Source organism: Ischnura elegans, chromosome 10 (genome assembly GCF_921293095.1).
Source record: "Ischnura elegans chromosome 10, ioIscEleg1.1, whole genome shotgun sequence".
NCBI lineage: Eukaryota > Metazoa > Arthropoda > Insecta > Odonata > Coenagrionidae > Ischnura > Ischnura elegans.
In genome coordinates, this window is record NC_060255.1 from 58,018,080 (window position 1) to 58,036,847 (window position 18,768).

The 18,768-nt window shown below is 40.4% G+C and overlaps 1 protein-coding gene across 2 annotated transcripts in view; it reads left to right on the plus strand.

Moving 5' to 3' along the window:
• Positions 1-15,635, plus strand: part of LOC124166917 (A disintegrin and metalloproteinase with thrombospondin motifs 12-like) — a 46,217-nt gene extending 30,582 nt beyond the window's left edge. The window contains exons 14-20 of one of the 2 annotated variants that reach the window (XM_046544632.1): positions 561-684; positions 766-886; positions 5,413-5,527; positions 7,460-7,591; positions 10,898-11,016; positions 14,514-14,796; positions 15,043-15,635. In XM_046544632.1, the coding sequence (XP_046400588.1) occupies positions 561-684; positions 766-886; positions 5,413-5,527; positions 7,460-7,591; positions 10,898-11,016; positions 14,514-14,796; positions 15,043-15,246 (1,098 nt within the window). In that variant the 3' untranslated portion in view covers positions 15,247-15,635. Of the gene's footprint in view, positions 1-560; positions 685-765; positions 887-5,412; positions 5,528-7,459; positions 7,592-10,897; positions 11,017-14,513 lie in introns of both variants that reach the window. The other variant, XM_046544631.1, reaches the window with a different exon arrangement.
• The last annotated feature ends 3,133 nt before the right edge of the window (positions 15,636-18,768 follow it).

The window sequence follows — 18,768 nt, forward strand, 5'->3', positions numbered from 1 at the left end:
AGTAAATTTCTACTAAATGCCGCTATGAAAAATAAATATTTTTCATAGTGGCATACTGAAGCAGTTTTCAGAAAAAGGGGACATTCAGGGGGAGTGAGTTCTCAGAGCTCTCGTTCAGCAAGGGAGCAGACTGCTACTTAACATATTCTTAGCTTCCCTGAATTGAAATTTTGAAAGAGTTCTATGTGGGGGGCTTTTTAAATCATTCACCAGCACACCATGGCCAGAACTTACATTTGAGCTCCTGCCAATCAGCGGTGGGTGCTCAGGCAAGTAGTGGCTGATGTGACGGTGCCAAGAAATGGCTGAGTGTTCTCGCTGTGCTGCTACGTAGTAGTCATATTTAGGAGGAAAATCTACAGCTCTTGAGATAACTCCCTGGGCATTTAGTCCACTTGATTGTCCAAATGATTTCTTCTTTTAGTCGTGTAAGTGATATCTTATAGTGATGTCTATTTTAGATCAAAATGATGTGACTATTTAAAGTTACTTTGGAGATATTTGCTCTCTATTTCGAGTTCTAGGTTATATCACATCATAAGTGACCATGTTTTTTTCAGGAAATACCTTGTGACCTTGATCTAAATTCTCAAGCAATTGAAGATGTGTGTGGTGCTTGCCATGGGGATGGAACGTCTTGCGACCTGAAGGAGGGCACCATTGAAGTTGAAAAGGACCCTAAAAGTGAGAGGAAATCCATCTGAAGTTGCAAATCGCATTTTAAATTTTAATCTATTCTTAATGCTCTCTGAAACTTTCTTTCAGACCCCAAAGTGATTGTTGAGCTACCCAAATATTCAAGAAATATCAGGATTCAAGAAATGGAGCCAAGCAAAGCAAGGATATTAGTCATGGATACCTCTCAAAAAACAACATATTCCAAAGGGTAATGTAGGACTTTAAAAAAATTGTATCTCTTTGTAGTGTATATATCATGGTGAGCTTGGTATAGTATGTGAATGATTCTAACCAGCTGAGTTACTGCCACTTAGGAGCCAGTACTTTGTCAGAGCTCCCCTTTGGCCATCTGCCCATAGTTCTCGTGTGGTAGAGTAAATGAACTTGGTATCATCATCCTCAGCCATCATTCCTAAGATTGGTTGGACACAGCTCTCCACTCAATAGGGTGGTTTCCTATTATTTTTTTATTGCCTGTATCGGAAGATTATTACTCCTGGAGTACGTATTTCACGCTTTTAGATTTTTAAATGATGATATCTATTTTTCGCGATTAAATGAAAAGTGAAAATTTTTAAGCACGCGAAAATGCGACGGGTAAGGAAATCTCTCCGGGTGACGTATTTCTGGTTCCCCCTACCGTCTTGTGAGGTGACCTTGATCGAGGCTCTGAGCGCTGATACGATGCAGGCTGCTAGAGGGTAGCTGAGTACCTTGCTGGCTGGTAGCGCTTGGCTTAAAAAAGGTTTATTAATACCTTATCAAACGAAGAAAACTTTCCGACTTTAGCCAGTTTTAATAGGTGATTATTAAGACATGTTTCCCTGAACTCTGCGCCTCATGCATGCATTGGTAACCTCAGACGATGTATAACTCCTATCTTCTCCTATAGAAACTAGGTCCCTGTGACGTCACGTGGAGTGGCATCGCATGGGCACCAATCTGGCCCTTTTCAATTGAGGATAAAAATGGACCATTGTCATTCGTCTAAACCGGTATTTCTAAAACGAAATAATTTGTATATTATGAATACAGTAATGGTGGGTAACAAATCGCAATCAATGCCTTTCGGTTTCTTTGATGAAGGAAACTAGCCTATTCTCCTATTAGCTAATCTTTTAACACCTTCATAATTTTTATGCTTTACATCTTTCATCGTAGTGGCGAAACTAGGACTATGCTTTGGGGGGGATGGGATTGCCCGGGGTGGCGACCCTCATCCAAGGCAACTGGGGGTCCGGGAAAATTTTGAAAAATGGCATGCCTGGATATACGTTTTACATCATTTTTACACTAAAATGTAACTTAAAGTAGATGCAGTCATTAAATTTCAAACCTAGGCAATAGTTTTTAAGTAACTTTTTTATTTCTCTGAGGCTTTGTGTGAGGATCTATCCTCTCATCCCCCCCATAGTTACGCCACTGCTTCATCACCTGCTCTATGAATCTTATCACACGATCATTTTTTTTCGTCGCGAAAGTAATCACTATCGAGATCACTTTTCCCGTCGGGAAAAGCAATCGCTCTTGTGATCATTTTTCTGAATCACACGGTCACTCCCGCCGTCGCTTTTCGCATCATTTCCAATATCAGAGCTCGTTGTCATAGGACCCACATCACGAAATTATATAGCGTGTTTGTTTATTTATGTCGTTCCCACAATTGTCAAACGTTGCGCTGCAATCGGTCCATAGGGGAATGCGTTCCGATTGGCTGATATGGGTTTTTAGTGACGGTTTTAGCGACGGAAAAAGCGACCGGACGATAGATGAAAAATAGCGATGGGAATCCTCATCGCGATCGCGAAAAACAATTGCCGCTGACGATCATTTTGCGCAGTAATCACGATAGTGATCACTTTCGCGACAAAAAAAAATGATCGTGTGATTCAGGCTTTACCCGTGGCCTACCTGTGGCGTTCTTCCCTTCCACCTGTTGTTGCACCTTCGCCTTGTCAACATAAAGAAAACGTTGTGGATTTAAAATGGACTGTATTTTAGTTTTTATATCGTTGTTACAGTTGTTTTGGAATCGTTCGTACATTCGTGGAGTAGGCACTGTACACCGACCGTCGCTCTGTTATGACTGTTGCTTGTCCCGTCGTCCCTTCCAGTCCCTTCACACACTATTGTCTCTTCTCCCTTCCCCTTCCGAGGCACCCTTAACAATACAATCCCCTTCCCGGGTGCCTTAAACACGGTCCATCCCCTTCTGGGGTACCACTCAGTCACTCATGTCTCACCAGGCATATGTATGCCATCTTTTGCCCCAAAGACCAACTATTTCATTGCCGTAACACCTGTCCTTCGATGATAGTTTTCAGCTGGCCATTGTGTCTTATGATGTGGCCAATTAAATTGTCGTCTTCTACCCAAGTTTTCAAAAGACTTTTCTTCTCTCATATTTTTCTTAGAACGTTAATCACACCATCTATTGATTTGATCTTCATCATTCTTTTGTAGCACAAAATTTTGAAAGCTTCAACCCGTAAGTACTCCACTGCTGTTATCGTCCATGCATCTCTACCATAAAGAAGCATGGTCCAAATGTTAGTCCTTGGGAATATTATCAATTGTTTTTTCTTCTCTTATGAAAGGATACGATAGAAAAATGACACTGGATTTTTCAGAACTCTCCCACTCCAAATTGTCCATCAGATAAGGCAGTCTGAGACTTGAGAGCCCACTGAAATGAGAAAGATGGTGACTCCGAAACTTGTTATTACATCTACTCTGATGCCAATTGTATCGCACAAGAAACTCACATTTAATATGTGATAATAATGCATAATATTTATTCATCACCATTGGCAAAATACAATGCATGGCTACATCAAGGCTTGCATATATAAAATGCAATGTAAAATACAAATGACATTAAGAGATCCGTATATACGAATATATAAGTGAAAATACAGGCAAAGGAAAACTATGCAATACAGATTACGATATTATATGTTTTTATGAGAGTCTTTAAGGTATTCAGTGACACTGTAATAGCAACTTTTGAATAGGAGATTTTTTAACCCTCAATTTTAACAAAGCAGGTGAAGATACGGCTTTAATTTCATCTGGGATATTATTAAAAATTGCAGGGGCTGAGAGGTAGGGGCCTTCAGGCAGAGAGAACTCGAGTATTCCTGAGTGTGTGCATTATTTCTGGAGCAGATAGAGTAATTGTGGTATGAGGCATTTGCAGGAAATTATTCCCGGTTGGAGTGTATGAAGCAAGTACATGTCAAAATATATGAAGAAGGCAGTGTGAGGATTTTAGCGTTTGAAAAAAGAGATTTTCCTGGGTTTGTATGGAGACTTGAAACATTGACTTGATGGCATGCTTTTGGGTGGAAAAGCTCTTCTTGAGGCAGTTGAATTTCCCCAGAACAAAATGCCAAAGGATAAGTGAGAGTGTATTTTTGCAAAATACAGCTTTTTCAAAGTATCGGGAGACAAAACAGGTGATAACATACTAATCATATAGGTGCCTGTAGATACTTTGCTGATTATGGCTTGAATATGATATGACCAATCTAGGGTCTCGGAAATGATAAGCCCAAGGAACTTAGAGGTATTTATGCTGTTTCCGTGTGGATTTTTATAATTACTGGGAAGGACATCCACATTATTGGATCTCTTATACAGGGATTGCAGAAAGACAGTTTTTTCTTCATTGAGCATGAGGTTATTATTGCTGCACCATTGTTGCATTTCACTGACGGTCACCTTTCTGAGATGGATTAGATTTTAGGGAATGTCAACCATGATGATGGCAGATGTATCATCTGCATAGACAATTAATTTGCTATGGGATAGGAGGTTAGGAAGGTCATTGATGAACAATAGGAATAGGAGGGGTCCCAGGAGTAACCCTTGAGGTACCCCATGGGAGAGTTTCATTGGACTGGATTTAGCTGTCGAATGGCAGCTGGAATAGCAGACAACTTGCCTCCTTTCACTGAGATAGGACATGATCCATTTATGGGGCAAACCAACGATGCCAAGAACATTGAGCTTATTTTTTAAAATGTTGTGGTCAATGAGGTCAAAAGCCTTACTTAGGTCAAAGAAAATTCCAAGGGTGAGCAGTTTGTTGTTTAAGCCAAGAAGTATTTCATTAATGAGCTCTGGGAGCTTCATACTGGGGCTAGACATGGTGATAACTTTTACGGGAGTTACCCGCAATGCACAAATTGTGCAAAAAGTTCAAAGGGAAAAAAATGTGTCAGTAGTGTCCACAAATATGCACAAGGTGCTATGCTTTGCATTTTTAAAATTACTTTTGTATGTTACTGCACATCTTAATTACCTCTTGACATGAACCGACTTGTTAATATTATGTAATAATAATATTAATAATATTTATTTTACGGGTACAAGCCCTTTTACAAATTACAAATTAAAATACAAAATTGCACAATATTGGTACAAAAAATGTACAAGATGTAAAAATGTACATAATATAAATTAATGTGGAAAAAAATATTATGAAATCATAACCTGTAAACCTTCTCCATTTATCTATTTGCTACCCCTATTGATTTATTCATCTCCCTCGGATCAAGGTCTACTCTGTTGTTCATTGCTGATGGTACACAAATGTTAGTGTCACTAGTAAACATGGTGGAAGTTACTTAGTTTATTCCCTTTCTATTGCAAATCGACTCAAATCTTAAAAATATCCTTGAAAGCTGTTGGAGGTTGAATCCCCCTTTGATTGTGTACTTACATTTTTAGGAAGGAATTTGGTGAGTTCAGCGTGCCAGGCTCTAAGGGTTGGCTGGGAATGGTGAAATTGAGGCAAGAATCTATCCACATCCCGGGTCCAATAGATGCTGGATTATTGATAATGGTGAAGTATTCTGCTATTTTATATAAATAAATAGTCCATTTCATCTTCAGCCATTGAATAATTTCTTGTGGATGACTAATAAACACATTAATAAATGACTTTTTATGCTTCCTTTTGTAAGCTTTGATTGTTCTCACCCCTTGTATGTTTTACTCAGAGGTTTGCATCAAAAGACTTGGTAGTGTAACTGCTTGCATAACTGATCAGAAATTTAGGCGCCTGTATTTCAAACCCCATGTAGAGTGACATTTTGCAAAAAATCCACAGAGAAAATATCATTCGCCTTGTCTGGGATTCGAACCAGTATCCCCCGATTTCCGGCTGAGTGCTTTAGCTAGTTGAGCTACTGAGGTGTCATTCTCTCCTGTGGAAATTTGAGAATTATATCAGAAAAGGTGGCATGGACTGCTGAGCTTGTGATGGCACAAGCAGTCCAAATTGTGTGCACAGCTCCACAGCTAGAGAGCCCGACTCAACTCAACTGGAAATTGGGGGATCCGGGTTCGAATCGCAGTCAAGGCGAAAGATTTTTTCTCTGTGGATTTTTGCTCAATTTATGCATAGCGGGTGACTCCATATAGTTATCACCGCGGCTATCACCGGTATACTTAAATTACAGTGGTATGATTTTTTTCATGGGGATGGTCATTCTTTATGTTTAAATATATCATAATTTTGTTTTAATAATAACAGTAATATTAATAACAATGAATTGCAATGTGAATGATCCCATTTTGCCACGTCAGTCAAGCATTCATCAAGGTGCAGGCCCATACCCAGAAATTTGGTTCAGAGAATATTTGGGTGATATGCGGGTTGCCTCTCCTGGTAATTTTTTACAACATTTTTATAAACTTGCTTTGTTGTTTCCCATTTTGTCTGGGTCAAATCTTGCAACTCAATTTTAACTCACTTTCTGATTATCTATCTACATATTTGAAATTTTCTGGATAACTCAGAACCGGATGACAATGCAATATTCTGACATTTATATTATGATTGGAACTGTATCTCAATTTTTATTTAGAATAAAAAAAATGGAGATTTGTTCAAAAAATGGCCACCAAAATCCGATGTTTGCTCTGCGATCATTAAAAGAGAAGGAGATTAATTGTCACAAAGAAATTTATGCTTTAATTATCAAAGGGTAATCTGAAGGAGACAAAATATATAAAAAGGATATCATTATGCAGTAGAGGAGAAGAAGTCAAGACTGACATTAAAATTGAGAAAAAAATGCTGGAAGAAGTGGATGAATTGTGTTATTTGGGAAGCAGCAATGGTAGAAGCAGGAAATAAATTGGTAGTAGAACAGCCTCGGCAAAGAGAGCATCCCATCAAAAGAAAGATCTATTTGCAATGGGAAATTTAAACATAGAAGTAAGGAAATAGTTTATCAGAACTTACGTTTGGAGTATTCCTCTCTACGGAAGTGAGGCATGGACAATGATTGCAGTGGAGAAATCAAAGGTGGAGGCTTTCCAAAGGTGGTGCTACAGGAGAATGCTGAGGATCAAATAGATCAACCGAGTAAGGAATAAGGAAGTCCTAAGAAGAGTAAGAGAGAAGAGAATCCTCATGAAAACCTTGAAAAACGACCTCATCAGCCATATCTTGTGACACAACAGCCTGATGAAGACAATTGTCGAGGGTCAAGTGGATGGCAAGAACGGAAGAGGAAGACCTTGAATGAAATATATGGAACAGGTAAATAAGGATATGAAAGAGGAGAAATATGTAGAGTTGAAAAGATTATTATCTAACAGGAGAATTGAATGGGGAGCTGTGTCAAACCAATCTTAGGATTGTTGACCTATGATGATAATTTTGGTCTTAATATACTTGTGTGTTTTATATTACTACCTGACAAAGAGGTCTACTTGTAGAGATTTGTGTTATAATAAAAATAATGTATTGTTTGCATTGTTGCAGGCTCTGGCCTTTGAGGGTGTCCCCTTCATGTACACTTATGGTGTGAAGCCAGAGAAGACACGGCAGGGCGAGTACCATTGGAACCATGTGGAGTGGAGCAGGTGCAGTGCGGAATGCGGCCGAGGCATACAAGTATGTCCATCCAGTCACTCTTTTTTGGCTGCTGTGTGTGCTAATGCTGTGTCTAAGGAGATGTGAGAATATCTTGGGAGTGTATTGAATTGATTGCAGGATTTCTGAGGAACATGTGGCTATGTTTTTCGTACACGTCCTACTCATATTCTAGGTTCCTGTCGACGAGGGACCTCATTACTGCTATTGCAACACGAGTTGACTTCCCTTTTCTGAAACCAAACTGATCTTCGCCCAAATACTCGTTTACCCTCGGTTCCATTTGACTATTCAATATCCTCAGTACCACTTTTGTCGCGTGTGATATTAGGCTAATAGTGCTATAATCTCCGCATTCAACAGCTTCTTCTTTTTTGGTAGCGGAATTAAAACTGTCATCACAAAATCCTCCGGCCAACACCCCTCCTCATAGATCCTTCGAACTAGCTCCAAAAACCTTTTCTTACTATCCCTCCCTAGATTCTTCAGCAGCTCACATGGGATATTGTCCACACCCACTGCTTTCCTAGCCTTCATATCATGAAGGGTTCTCTCAATTTCCGAGTCTTAGATCCCCGGACCAAGATTATCCTCCTCCATTTCACTTTCCTCCTCTAAAGTCAATCTCTCCAGCCTGTTCCTTCCTTCATACAGATCCTCCATGTAATCCTTCCATCTACTCTGTTCCTCTTCTCGCTTGGTGAGCATCTCTCCATCTTTAGCCTTAATTTTAAACATGGCTGGCCCTCTTTTGCCGCCCGATTTTATTTTGCGACCTAACTTTGTCATATAACGCGCCTACCTCTCCTTCCTCCTTAAACTTTCCCATTTCCTCACACTGTCTTTTCCACCAAGCCTCCGTTGCTCTCTTAGTTTCATGCCGTAATCAATTATTAATTTGTCTATACATTCTTTTGCTCTGTTATGTGCCCACATTCTTCCACTTCCTCCTCTTTTCCATTTCTCTCATATGTCCTCCATTATCAGTGGCTTCTTTATCCTTCTACTGTCAACGTTACCAATTGACTTCTCAGGCGCTTTGACTGTTCAAGTTTTAATATTATCCCACCCTTCGTCTACAGTCTGTGTACTTCCACTATCTCGTATACTAATGTCCACTAGTTCCTGGTATTCTCTCCTCATACTCCCCTTCAGAACTTCTACATTCCATGTCTTTGCCTTCCTAACTTCCATAAGTCTTTTGAATATGACTTTGTATTTCATAAGTACTAGGCTGTGGTCTGAATCCGCATCCACTGCAGGAAATTCCAAATTCTTAATCCAAATTCTCCTACTTCGTTTCCATCCCTCCCTTCCCCAACTAAAGCATTCCAGTCCCCCATCACTACCAGAGTACTTCTTCCTTCCTTTGATTGCTTGTGGGTATGTAAACTTGAACCACCACAAGGTTGGTGGGTCGTGCCTCAATTTCTACTACAAGAATTCTATTGCTTACTTTATCTCTACTTACCACTCGCTTACCCACCTTCTCGTTTAACACTAAAGCCACCCCTCATTGATTTTCTTCTCCACCGCTATATATAACCCTGTACATGTCACTCCAGTAGTCCCCACAGTCCTTCCACCTAACTTCGGATAGACCCAAGATATCTATCCTCCCTTTATCCATTTCCCTTTTTATATTTTCTAGTTTAACCACCCTCATCATTGTCCTCACATTCCACGTCCCTACATTTCATTGATGCCTTCTTCTTCTACATCCTCTTGGTCTTCTTATCCCTTATTATTGGTCATCTTCTTATCCTTGGATGCTGCCGCTGACACTGAATTTGATGATATGTCTTTGCAAGGATTTCGCATGATACAGACTGTGAGGACCTTGCCGACCTCGCAGCCACCTAAGACACCCGCCCTCAAGGGCTGGGTCCCAAGATTTCATCCGAGGCTCATTCGATCAAACTCCATGTTTTCAGAGAAGAGGGTTTCCTACTTCCATTCAAACAGTGTTTCTTACGTGACACCATCACGTGGACTACCTTTCGTCTGGCTCCTACCCTTCTACCTATCTGGCATGGGTATCCCTACTGGGAATAATTGCGAATTAATCCCGCCAGTGCAGCTCAAGGGGTCATAGGAATGCGTAAGCCTTTCAACTGCGACAAGGTTGTAGCCCAAGGGAAAGGAAATAAGTTTTAGAACTTTGAATATGGTGACATCCTTTGGTCTGGTGTCTTCCTTTCAGTGTTGCAAAGACAAAAGAAACATGAGAAAATTTTCCCTAAAATCATGGTGGGGTGACTGTGACAAGCTCACGTGTCACAAAGTCACCACACAAAGTGCATGCATTCCAGTTTTTGTCTCATATATTCAACAAACATGGCTTGATTTAATCGATATTTTATGATGATGAATGATTTGCCCAACATATTCATAAAAAAATGTAAATACCTGTTTAAGATGTGTCTTTAACAGAAAAGTTTTCATTATATAAAGTTTCCCTCATTTTCCGAAAGAGTAAAAAATAGTTTTGCTAGACAATGGTGTCAGAATGAACTATATGTGCTAAGAAGCTTCATCCGGCTGGCAAAGCATGTAGCGGCATGTCTGACAAATGAAATGCCCAGTACATCTCTTTCATGAGATGAGCGGGTGCGACCCCAGACGGCACAGAATCCTCCGTATCTAATTCGTATGCAGATAGTATCCATTGACGAAAAGCGACGGAGCAATAGTCAATGGATACTATCTGCATACGAATTAGATACGGAGGATTCTGTGCCGTCTGGGACGCGAGATTAAAAATATGAGAAATAGACCCCATGTCACAAAGTCACCCCACTCTGCGGTATAAATTTCAAAATATTCATAATGTATGTTCTATATTGCTTTTATATTCTCCTTGTGCACATTCTGATATTTTCATTACATTGCAATTTATATTTTACAAGCTGACCAGGCGTACTTCGTACCGCCTAACAATCAATGAACTTACAGTTTAGTTACACCATTTATAAATCAAGAGCGGCTGCTGGTTTATAATCATTTTTAATTTATTAAAATAAAATAAGGATACAAATTCAATAAAACTACGTAAATGAGTATCAAAATAGATTAGAAATTTTGGGCTCTGTGGTTTTATAAAGCAGTTAAAGAAATAAAAATTATACGCATTCAGTTGTTGGCATACTAATACACTTGTTAAACTCAGTGAAATAAAAGTCCTGCCTACAAACCATGTATAGCTCTAATGCAATCACTAATTACTATATTTAGTGCTGTAGTTTTGGGTTTTTAAAATACTGTATTAGTAAATTTTGATTAAAAACTGGTAGAATCAGTGAGTAAAGTGTTTTATTTTTCCCCCAGAAATCAAATCCATACTGTATGGAAAAAATTGCTGGCCGAGTGGATGATAAGTACTGTGCTAAAATGAAAATGCCTGAAGCAAAAACTAAAGAGTGCATTTTAGCTCCTTGTTTACCCAGGTATGACATTCTGCTATTGACTACTTATATTTGATTGCTCCCGAATGCTAAGACACCAACTCACGCTCTTGTTTCCTAATTATTTTGTTTAGACCCTTTCTGTGACTCTGACTGCTCATGATGATTAACCCTTTCGCTGCTGTTCAATCTCCGAAAACCTTCTCCTCACATGCGGCAAAAATGTTAAAATGCGTTTCGTGGGCCCATGGAGCAGGTACTTCCAGGATGGGTGTGATACACTCTCCGAAGGGTCTCTAATCCGCGGCCCTTTCCTCGACGAGCTAACCCACGCAGGACTGTCTCATCGACCCTACCAGCGGGGGGCCTACCTCACGATAAGTGACCGCTCTGACTGCAATTTGAAAATCAGTCACTCAATCCAATCATCAAAAAATGATTGTTTTCATCGCACTCTTGCCAATCAAGGAATCAAGCATGTCTTTGAACCGTGTTTCTACGATGAAAAATAACGATTTTTTTAACTTTTCTAGAAACGTGTAATGAAGAATCTGAGCTTTTCCCGGTGAATAGCGTGGATGAAAGCTTCTCGGGTTCCGATCGGGTACCGATCTATACCTAAATGGGCAAAGTCACCATCATCCATCACAGAAGAACGCGGTCCTATCCTCATTAATTCATAGGGCCAAAAAGATCTCTGACGAGGATAATTTACAAGGAGAATTGAAACATCTGAAGAAGACCTTCATAGACAACGGATACAGCCACTTTCAAGTCCACAAGGCCCTTAAAAGGGCCTTTAGACAAGACAAAGGAGACAAACCAAACGAAGAACTGCCTCCATCATCAAAAGCCATCCTGCCATATGTCTCCACGGTCTCGGGGAAGATAGCAAGGATTCTTGCTAAACACAATATTCGCAGCATTCACCTTCCTCCTGGCAAACTCCGGGATCGGTTAGTCCGAGCCAAGGACCCTATTGGTCTCAAGACAGCCGGCATTTACCGCATTCCATGCGAATGTGGTAAAGTGTATATTGGAGAGACGGAGAGGACCATTGAGACGAGGGTGAAGGAGCATCGACGCCACCTCCGACTCGGACAACTTGAAAAATCGGCCATTGCTGAACACTGTGTCCAGGAAAATCATAATATCCACTGGGAGGAAACTGCCCAACTTGGAAGAACAAGAGGCTATTGGGACCGTATAACTAAAGAAGCCGTAGAGATCCGTCTTCACCCCAAAAACATCAACAGAGATCGAGGACTGCAGCTAAGTAGCGCTTGGAACCTGGCATTAAATAGGACGAGGAAGGAGGAAAAATCCCGGACCAATCAGAGACCACCTAGGTGAAGGAGGAGGGTATAAATATCGAAACACCGCGACATCGGCATCATCAGCCCTGAGGATGTTGGGGAAGTCTCCCAACGAAACGTCGGCCTACACCATGCAGACCCTGACCCGGTTGGAAACCCGAGAAGCTTTCATCCTGTCTAGAAACATGGCTGTGGACAACCGGAAAAATGGCCATTTTAGCGAAGTTAACAAAATCGTTATTTTTCATCGCAGAAACACGTTTCAAAGACGTGCTTGATTGCATGATTGGCGGGAGTGCGATTAAAACAATCATTTTTTGATGATCGGATTGAGTGATTGATTTTCAACTTGCAGTCGGAGCGGTCACTTTTCGGAAGGTAGGCTGCCTGCTCGTAGGGTCGAGGAGACGGTCCTGCGTGTGTGAGCTGGTCGAGGATAGGGTCGCGGATTAGCGACCCTTCGAAGTGCTGACCGCGTGGCAGGGAGGAAGAAAAAGTACGTCCACAGCAGTCTACCGTGCGGACGTACTAGGTACGTCCACAGCAGTGAAAGGGTTAAAAGTTTCTATTGTGTCTTCAGTATCAGTGCCACATATAGCTATGAGAGTTTTCTCATATGGCTACCTACTAGGCTAGCACTAGGCAAGTGCTTTTCAAACTTTGGTTGAATTTTATTTATATTATGTAAGTTTCATCAAGAATGCAACTACTCTAATTTATCAATCATGCTTATCTGTCCCCCATACCAATTGTATTCTTTCTACAGGTCTGCATTATTTTCTGTAAGATTGCTTCAACTTTCCATCCCTTATCCCATTCTATTTATTCCCTTTTTTGTCCAACCAATCCCCATAGCACCATATATGATGTGCTTTGATTGTAAAGCTTATCTTAAATGGGAAGCTTGATTATCTTCATTCCTGGGTAAATGGTTTATGACCACAACAGGCTTTGTTGAGCATAACATCTAATATGTACTACTAGATTACAAGTATTAGTTACGTTTCTAAAAACGTAACAACATTAAATTTGAAAATAACATAAAATATAGTCATTATTGGTAACTCCCCTCAGGTGCTATGATTTTCTCATGTATAATGACACTGAGGATTACTTTTCATGAATTGTGACATTATGGCAACTTTTTGATTTCAGTTTTGTTTTTATGATGGCAAGTGCAATATTAACTAACCTTATTGGTCTGTAAAGGGTCAATGAAGGGCAAAACATTTATTTTTGCGGCACAAACCTTTTCTAATCCATACGTTTTCTTTCCTTTGACTGCCTCTTTGGCATGCCCCATATTTCACCATTTGCCCTCCACTCAACATTAGGAATGTTAGCAACCCTCAGGGGTTGGTCTCCTTCCTCCTACCCCTTGTCCACAACTGTATCTTTCGTACTCACCTTCTGAAGGTGGCAAACCTGTCAAAAGGCCCATGTTCTGGTCACCTCAACCTTAGAGCCCAATATGTGATGGGAATGCAAATGTAAAGAGGCCATCTAGACAGTCGGGGTTGTTTTGCTTACAAATTTTTAGTAACCCTTCAGCTGTAGGAAACATACATCTACAAGGGTGGAGGTGGCTATAGGAAAAACTTACAAGGACGTATGACCATCTCTTCTGGCCTGTTCTCCCAGGCTCTTCTCATCTTTATGGTCCAAACTCTTTCCTTCATGACAAGGACTGGTGTCAACCCTTCCTTCTTACCCAAACCTGTCCCTCTCTCTGCTTGACTGTGGTCTCATACCATTCCTTTGTAGTACTAGCCTATCCTTCCATTACCCTCTTAATGCACTCTGGAGACTGTATTCGAGACGCTAGATCTACAGAAGAGTTGTCGCCAATCTGGGTGAATATGAGGTTATTTGATTGGTATTTAGCTTCATTTTAAACAGAATATGACAATTAAACTTCATATAATTAGTAGATTTTGGACGATCGATACATTTCACCAAATTATGCAAAGTTCCAATTACCTGTCCCTAGTGTCCTCCCTGCGGGAAAGGGATGAAAGGGAATTATGAGGGTCTTTTACCTGCTCTGCCCCTCCCTGCAGAAAAAAAGGCTGTTGCCTCCTTGGAAAATTTTCTCGCACTGATTGAAAGACTTGTGATCTAGCTACTGCAGCTGAAGGGTTAATGCTACAAAAACTATGCCATTGAGTATATTCCTGTTTTTTCCTTGGAATGTGATGTGATGATGTCATTTGTTGTGGTCAGGTGGGCGATGAGCGATTGGTCCAATTGCACATGCAAGGGTGGCAAGATAGGCGAGAGGGCTCGGCTCGTGGAGTGCTTGCGCCCAGAGGGAGAGGGGGAGGGGCAAGGCGTGGTGCTGCCTGAGTCCCTCTGCCCCCAACCCAAGCCGAGGGCACAAGAGAAGTGTAACTGCCCCAGGGCGAGCCGATCCATAGACAAGGCGGAGGCTGGTGAGGATGATGGCAACTGCACAGAGATAGAAGTGGGTGCAGCAAGCGGCAATAAGACTATACAACAAGGGCAGATTGTCAAGGATGTGGAGGATGTCAGCCGCATGAACATGACGTTAGTGTCACCCAAGACGGGTAAGAACCAGACCCTGGAGGGGAAGGAGGCAAGCGGCAATAAGACTATACCAGGAGGGCAGATTGTCAAGGATGTGGAGGATGTTAGCCGCATGAACATGACGTTAGTGTCACCCAAGACAGGTAAGAACCAGACCCTGGAGGGGAAGGAGGCAAGCGGCAATAAGACTATACGACGAGGGCAGATTGTCAAGGATGTGGAGGATGTCAGCCGCATGAACATGACGTTAGTGTCATCCAAGACGGGTAAGAACCAGACCCTGGAGGGGAAGGAGGCGTTACTCTTCTTGAAAAGCATGCACCAAAACTCATCCACCGATCACAGTCACAACAGAACTAAACACAGTGGAAGTGGAGGTAGAGCTATGCCCTATAACAGAGTACTTTGATCTGACTTTAAAATTTCATGAGCTTCCTCTAACATTTCTTCCTTATCACTAATTTTTCCCTTATTGAATGGTGTACTTGCTAAAAAGAGGTGTGGAAAATGTTTCAATTTTAATTTTATTTTGTTCTTTTATAAACTGTTGTGATTTGAATACTTTGGTTATTTAATACATTTGTGATTTAATTGCATACATTCATGAATTCATTTAGATATTACATGGACGATTGTGAAGGATGTGAATGATAATTGTCTCCTTGACCAGACAATAGTCTATCTTATGTCAAAGGCTGTTGAATATTCACTAATTCAATCATAATCATCTTATTAAACCTGTGAACAGTGTGAATGTAATTTTTTTGTAATTGTGGATATTAAATGGTTTTTTGCGCAGCCTATCCTTTATTTGATGAATAACATCTCCATTAGTGTAGCGTCTATGGATACATTGTATACAGAGTTTAAAGGCAGAGTACATAAGAAGTTCAATAAGCGAAATCTTTGTAGCCTGCTTCCTTGTGAATTGAATGGGGAGAGGAGGAATCCCTGAGGATTCTGCTGCTTGGTTTATGTTGAATATTTCTCATGCCCATCAGGATTACTTTATCGATGCCTCAAATTTACTAACGAACTCTTCTTGGAATCTACTCTCAGTCTGGGAAACACAAGAGTTGGAGGCAGTAGAGGTGATTTACATAGTGAGGTCTATGTGAATGGCTGGTGTCCTAACACTCCCTGCCACACATATTTTAGGTGGCTTGCGGGGTGGTATGTAGATGTGGATGTAAAAATGCAATATTCTCTTTAAATTTGCTTAAACTGAGTGCGATTCCACGAGAATCAGGTTTGAAGACATTGTCCATCATGGCAGTGGTGCAGCAAGGGGGGGGTTTTGAGGGATAAAACCCCCCCCAGAGCTCAGAGAATTTTTTAAGTTTAATCCATTTTACTTAATTGGATTGATATTACAAATAGAATAGTGTAAGGGTTAATAAAATATCCCTCAGAAAGCCGTAAAACTCACCATTTTGAACCATTTATCTTAAAATTCCACAATTTATTAATCTTGCACCTACTGCTTATCCTGGTGGGTATTCCATACCTCTACATACCCCGGTATTAGTTGCGCCTAAACCCCCCAGCCTTAATTCCTAGCTGCCCCTGCATCATGGAGGATGTATGTTGTTTTTGATGTTAAATTTTTAGAAGACTGTTTGTACATTTTGCCTTACCCCCCAATCCCCCCTCCCCGGAGAAAACACCCTGGATCCACCCTTCCTGTTAATAACATCTGATGGGATGGTAAATTCTATCCTTAAGAAAGATATGGTGAGAGAAGAAGATATCCAATGAATTAATGAGAAAAGCTATCTAAAAATGCTGTTTTTAGAGGGCCTCGGTACTTCAAAGGCAATGAAGAGATTGTGTAAGCAATGTTTGTCTAAAATCAGAACTAAGGATAACGGAGAAAATCGGATTTAACCACTCCCTGATATGTTTAGATCATTTTTATGATGGGATCAGTAATGAAGTGCATGAGTCGATGCTAACCGCAGGAATTGATCACGGAACTGTGGGCACTATCATTACCTAGGATTTTCATATGTATTTGAAGAAATCAAATCTAGCTCATCCAAAAGATTTCTAAGGGCAAGATTATATGATTTTTTTGAAGATTTTTTATAATTTAATGAAACAAACCTTTCAAGAATGCAAATCAATGTATGGTTTCAATATCTCTAAGGTGGCCTTTTTCTTCTCCCTTCATTTGAAGAGATCCTTTGAAATACCTCACCATGGCATCATAGCAGAGGTCAAATGTTCCAACTAGCTGATGGAAGTACATACGAGAAGATGATCTCTTTTAAGCAAGGAAACCTCATTTGCTTGAGTGTATTAGTATAATGCCTAGTGGTCCAGTTTGAAGAGCTTCAGGGATATGGAGCGATATGTGCCATGAAATCTACTTCTCGACTTATTTCTCATTGATTTTTATTGAAAACGTTAATGCGTGTGAATATGGCAACTTTTGGAGATCATAACACCTGTGAACATAAGTGGATTTAGGGGGGTTTGGGGCATGTGCCCCCTTCCCCAAGATTTTTAATTTGGTTATCATAACGTTTGTTGTGTTGTGTCATACAGAGCCTCAATCATTAAGTCTTGATCTCTAGTCAAGAAGACAAATTTGCCGGCTCGAAAAAAAGCATCGCCTAAGTGGGAAAAGGGACTCGAATACTGCCCTTATTATATATGTAACTTATTAATATTTTCATGTTAAAATAGAGAATATTTCTTACAGTAATTGTTGTATGTTGTTTTTAATGTTAAATTTGAGAAGACTTTGTGCATTCCGCCTTCCCTCTCAAGAAAAAAATCCTGGATTCGCCCGTCCTGTTAATAACAAATGGTGGGATGGTAAATTCTCTTCTTAAGAAAGCTAAAATAAGGGAAAATATCCAAATTACATGTCTTGATATGTATAATATGGGCAAATTATTTTTAACTAAAAAAATGCACAAGTACCTGGAGAATTTCAAAAATGGTTGCAGAGAAGAGGGTCAAGAGAATTATTGAACTAAAAATATCAGAGTTGAGAGCTGCATCAAACTAATACTACCTGTTGATGATTGTAACAAATAGGGTAGTTTTCTTCATCAAAGAAAACGATAGGCATTGATTGCGATTCGTTACCCAGCATTAGTGTATTCATAATAAACAAATTATTTCGTTTTCGAAATACCAGTTTATACGAATGGCAATGGTCAATTTTATCGTGATTTGAAAAAGGCCAGATTGGCACCCATGCGATGCCACTCCACGTGACGTCACAGGGACCTAGTTTCTATACGAGTATATAGGAGTTTTACATCGTCTGATATTACCAATGCACGCATGAGTCACAGAGCTTAGGGAAACAAGTCTTAATAATCACCTATTAAAACTGCCTAAGGTCGGAAATTTCCCTTCGTTTGATAAGGTATTAATAATCCTTATTTAAGCCAAGCGCTACCAGCTAGCAGGGTACTCGGCTACCTGCTAGCATCCTGCGTCGTATCAGCACTCAAAGCCTCACCCCAAGGTCACCTCACTTGCGGCAGTGGGAACCAGAACGACGGCTCACGAGGTTTTCTCGGCATTCATATTTAGCCGTCGCGTTTTCGCGCGCTTGAAAATTTTCACTTTTCTTTTAATCGCGAAAAATAGATATCGCCATTAAAAAATCTACAAGCGTGAAATACGTACTCCAGGAGTAATAATCTTTCGATTTAGGCAATAAAAAATAATAGGAAACCACCCTATTGATCCACAGACTTTTATGAAAAATCAATGCGTTATAAAAAGTAAAGGGTTTTCTGTGTCATATCAATGAGAAGATAAAACTTAGATGTTTCTGAACGACCCATATGCTGCTTCATCTACATTTGTATAACACACTTTGAGCCACCTATAGGGTGTTTGACACGGGGTGATCAATGACCAGCATGCATCATGCAAGAGGACTCCCACATGCACACCACACGGT